At 63.6% G+C, this 3,656-nt stretch overlaps 1 protein-coding gene across 1 annotated transcript; it reads right to left on the reverse strand.

Annotated features, from left to right (window-relative positions):
- Positions 1-691: 691 nt before the first annotated feature.
- LOC127031541 (uncharacterized) lies at positions 692-2,548 on the reverse strand. The gene is made up of 3 exons (XM_050918469.1): positions 2,360-2,548; positions 2,258-2,325; positions 692-1,805 (listed from the first exon to the last, which is right to left on the reverse strand). The coding sequence occupies exons 1-3, from the start codon at positions 2,545-2,547 to the stop codon at positions 760-762; spliced, it is 1,302 nt and encodes a 433-aa protein (XP_050774426.1). The 5' UTR covers position 2,548; the 3' UTR covers positions 692-759.
- Between the last annotated feature and the right edge of the window lie 1,108 nt (positions 2,549-3,656).

Genomic DNA, 3,656 nt, shown 5'->3' on the forward strand with positions numbered 1-3,656 from the left:
TTAGTCTCACCAAACAATAGGTGGGATCCTTACCCCATTTTATATCCAAGGAAACCGAGTTGCAGAGAACATTCCAAATTGTGTTGAAGGTTTGCGACTGGCTCTGGTGCTGAACAAGGTCACAGGAACTGCAGCACTACTTCCCTCAGAGAGCCTTCCCCAGATCCCGTAAGTCCCTCGCCCACTGAGCTCCCACAGCCCCGACCTCCCCCAAACTGATCCCTGGTCTCCTCCAGGCTGCCATCCCCGCCCACACACACCACTTTCATGGGGTCCTGCAGCTCAGTTGTCACCTGGGGGTCCCAGTTGGGCCAAACCCCATTTCTCCCCTGTACTCCCAGGCCCCCTGTGACCCAGATAGCGCAGTGCTAGAACCTGCCTGTAGGTGCAATACCTGCCTGGGACACTAGGGAAGCTCAAAGAAAAACGTGTTGCTGCCTTCAGGGCTCCTGCGTTCTCTCCCTGGCTCTGGATGGGGAGTCGAGTCTAGTGGTTATGGGGGTGGGGCTGGGAGTCAGGCCTCTGGGATTCTATCCCCAGATCTGGGATGGGAGTGGGGTCTAGTGGTTAGATCAAAGGGCTGGCAGCCACAACTCTGTGTCCTCTCCTGACACATTCTATGCCTCAATTTCCCCACCCTGGGAGGGAGCGGGGTGGGGTCCCAGAGCCATCCCCAGACAGCCGCTGCCAGTACAATAGAACATCATTTATTCAGCAACAACATTAACCTTTCCCCTACTGCCAGCCTCCCTTCCCCAGTCAGACGCCAGCGTCCCCTGAGTCCGACCAGGGCAGCGGGAGGTGGTCAGGTGACGCGGGGCTACGAGTCACCTTGAGGCAGCGGCAGAAGAGTATGGGCCGGTTCCCCAAGCCCAGGTGATACTGCCACCAGTAGAGCTTCTGCCGGGGCTGAAGAATGATCCGCAGCTCCTCTCCCTCTTCAGCCACGGCCTCCCACTCCTCCTGCTCCGTCCTGAGCCCCAGCCCCCCATAGGCTGGGGGCAGGGAGAACTGGGCCTGGAGCAAGGCCACTGAAAGGTCTGCAGGTTCCGGGGAACCGGCCGTGGAGAAGGTCCAGTTGGCCAATTTCTCTTCCACGTGTCCCACCTTCCGGGTTATCTCGTGGCTGCCGGGGAGTGGCCCGTCCGTCTCATTCTGGATCAGCTTGATGCATTCCCATGCCCCGAAGGCGCCCCTGTGGACCAGGGACAGGCCGCCAGGGAGGAAGCTGGCCACGTCTGCGTGGATGGGGAGGACGTCCTGGTGGCCCGAGCTAGAGAAGACCTGGCTGTATAGCCCCCGCTGCTCATCCACACCCAGGAAAGCCAGGTGGGTAGCATCACACGCGTAGTAGTAGAGTCCATGGCAGGATGCAGGCTCCAGGGGCATCTCCTCTGCTTCGACCCCCGTGGTCAGGTCAGCCACAGACAGAACCACGCTGCGGGCCAGGAAGATGACGGAGAAGCGGCCGCCCCACGAGGCATAGTGGTCTCCGCCACGGCACGTGGGGTGCAGGGGGAGGGCACCGGGGCTGGGGGCTGTGCTCAGGTCCATAGTTCGGTGGAACGCGTTCCCCTGGAGAATGCAGACGGAGGAGCCATCAGCGTCGCCCACATAGTGTTCCCCGCCCCGGCAGGCAGGGTGCAGGCCCCGGATCTCCACGGCCTCAGGGGAGTGGCACTCGGGCGCCTGGAGGAAGCAGCCCACGTCGGAGCGGACGACAAAGAAGCCGTGAGGGGTGGCGAAGACATCGGTGCCAGGGGAATGTGCCCGTGGGACGATCCCGGCCATGGGGCGCTGAGAGCCTGGGGGACAGCAGAAGTGGAGAGTGAGAAGGAGGGATCCTAGGGAAGCCCTGCCAGGCAAGACCAGACAGATCCTGTGCGGCGGGGGGGGGGGGGGGGGATGGGGAAGGGCACCATTGGCCAGGGCACAGAGTGGGGGGAGAATCGGGTGGGCTGATGCCAAGACCGGCCAGGCCCCAGAAGGTGGGGGGGTTAGGGGGGGAAATGCGTGTGGGGGAGTCACACCAAGGGGGGGGGGCAGGCCCTGGGTGTGTGTGCGGTGGAGGGAGGCCTGGGCCCCGGGTGGGGGTGTGGAAGCTGGCTCTGCACCGGGCACCCAGCAGCCCAGCGCGGCCTCTGCTCCCCCCACCCCAGAAGGGGGTCCCCCCCCGGAGAGGCCCCACTCGCAGAGCCCCCCGGCAAGGGGCGACGGGGCAGCCCGCAAGGGGGCGGGGATGGTCCCCGGATCTCACCGGCGCTGGGAGTGGAGACGCGGCCCCGCGCCCCTCTCCAAGGCGCTGCGCTCCCGGGGCCCCGCGCCCTCTCCAAGGCGCTGCGCTCCCGGGGCCCCGCGCCCTCTCCAAGGCGCTGCGCTCCCGGGGCCCCGCGCCCCTCTCCAAGGCGCTGCGCCTCCACCCAGCAGGGAGCCCAGAGCCCGGAGCCTTGCCCGGGCCGGAGCTCCGCTCGGCTCGCCCGCAAACGGGATGTCGTAGCTAAAGGGGAGGGGAAGCGGCCGCCCGGCTCCTCCCAACTGTACTGCCATTAAAGGGCGGGGCCGGGCTTCCTTCGGGGCGGGGCAGGACGCCTGGGTTCTATCTCTTGCTCGCAGACGGTGGGGGAGGGAGGTGGCGGGAAGGATTCTTGGGTTCTTTTCACTGCTCGGAGACGGGAGGGTTTAGTAGTTAAAGGGGGGGGGCAGGACACCTGGGTTCTCTCTCCCCAGCTCTGGGACGGGGGTGGGGTCTTGTGGTTGTAGTATGTGTGGGTCAATTGGGGGCCTTTGGGACTAGGAATCCTGGAATCTTTCACTTGATCGGAGTTGGGCCCGGGGGGGGGGGAGTGTCTAGTGGTTAGAACAGGGGCTGGGAGCCAGGACTCCTGGGTTCTCCACAGCTCTGGGAGGGGAGTGGGGTCTAGTGGTGAGAGCAGGGGGGGTGGGAGTTAAGGCTTTTGGGGTTTCATTCCCAGCTCTCCCTGTCTCTATATGGATCCCTCCCCTCATCCAGAGCTGGGAGGTAACTGGCCCAGATTCTGCCATTCTTGCCCTACATCTGCACTGTTGCTGAAGGATCCCTAGTATGCATCAGCCCAGGGAGCCCATCTAACCTGGCTTCTGAGAGTGGTGCCCCTTTGTGGACAATTGTGCAATAACCTGCCCAGGGGAGCCACTCCCTCCTGCCCCCCTTATTGCTGGGCCATGTTCTCAATTGCAGGCTTTCCTCCTGCCCCCCACCCCCACCCCGGCACGTGGCTCCTCTGCCTTGCTGGGAGTGTTTCCCAAGAACCTCTGATTGGCTCTTGAGCCTCTGTTAAATTCATGTGGTGGTGAGTTCCACAGGCTGTTACTCTCCCCATGGCTCTCAGGGTCCCATTTCTGTGCCCCCTCCAGCTCTGTCCAGGGGTGACACCCATATAGCTACATGCTGGATGCCCAGGAGGGAGAGGTCAGGGCAGACATGGGGAGAGGGGGATGGGAAGTTCACCGGGGACTAAGTGGGTTCCCTGCCTGTGCCCCTCCCCCTTACCTGTGGTTTGTGTGTCCCCTTCCCCACCCACCACTATAGGGTTTACCTGGCATTTGCTGGGGCCTCTGCCATGTGGAGGCACCAGGCCCCGAGAAGCTCCCTTGTCTGGAGGGAAAGAGCAGCGAGT

This window comes from Gopherus flavomarginatus, chromosome 11 (genome assembly GCF_025201925.1).
Source record: "Gopherus flavomarginatus isolate rGopFla2 chromosome 11, rGopFla2.mat.asm, whole genome shotgun sequence".
Classification (NCBI taxonomy): domain Eukaryota; kingdom Metazoa; phylum Chordata; order Testudines; family Testudinidae; genus Gopherus; species Gopherus flavomarginatus.

Bases quoted from the DNA above. Each gene is read 5' to 3' on its own strand.
- LOC127031541 (XM_050918469.1), bottom strand. From the start codon at position 2,547: ATGGCAGTACAGTTGGGAGGAGCCGGGCGGCCGCTTCCCCTCCCCTTT. The intron at 2,326-2,359 runs GCGCGGGGCCCC...CGCCTTGGAGAG, and splicing joins AGCGCAGCGCCTTGGAGAGG to GGCGCGGGGCCCCGGGAGCG. The intron at 1,806-2,257 runs GTGAGATCCGGG...GCTGTCCCCCAG, and splicing joins CGTCTCCACTCCCAGCGCCG to GCTCTCAGCGCCCCATGGCC.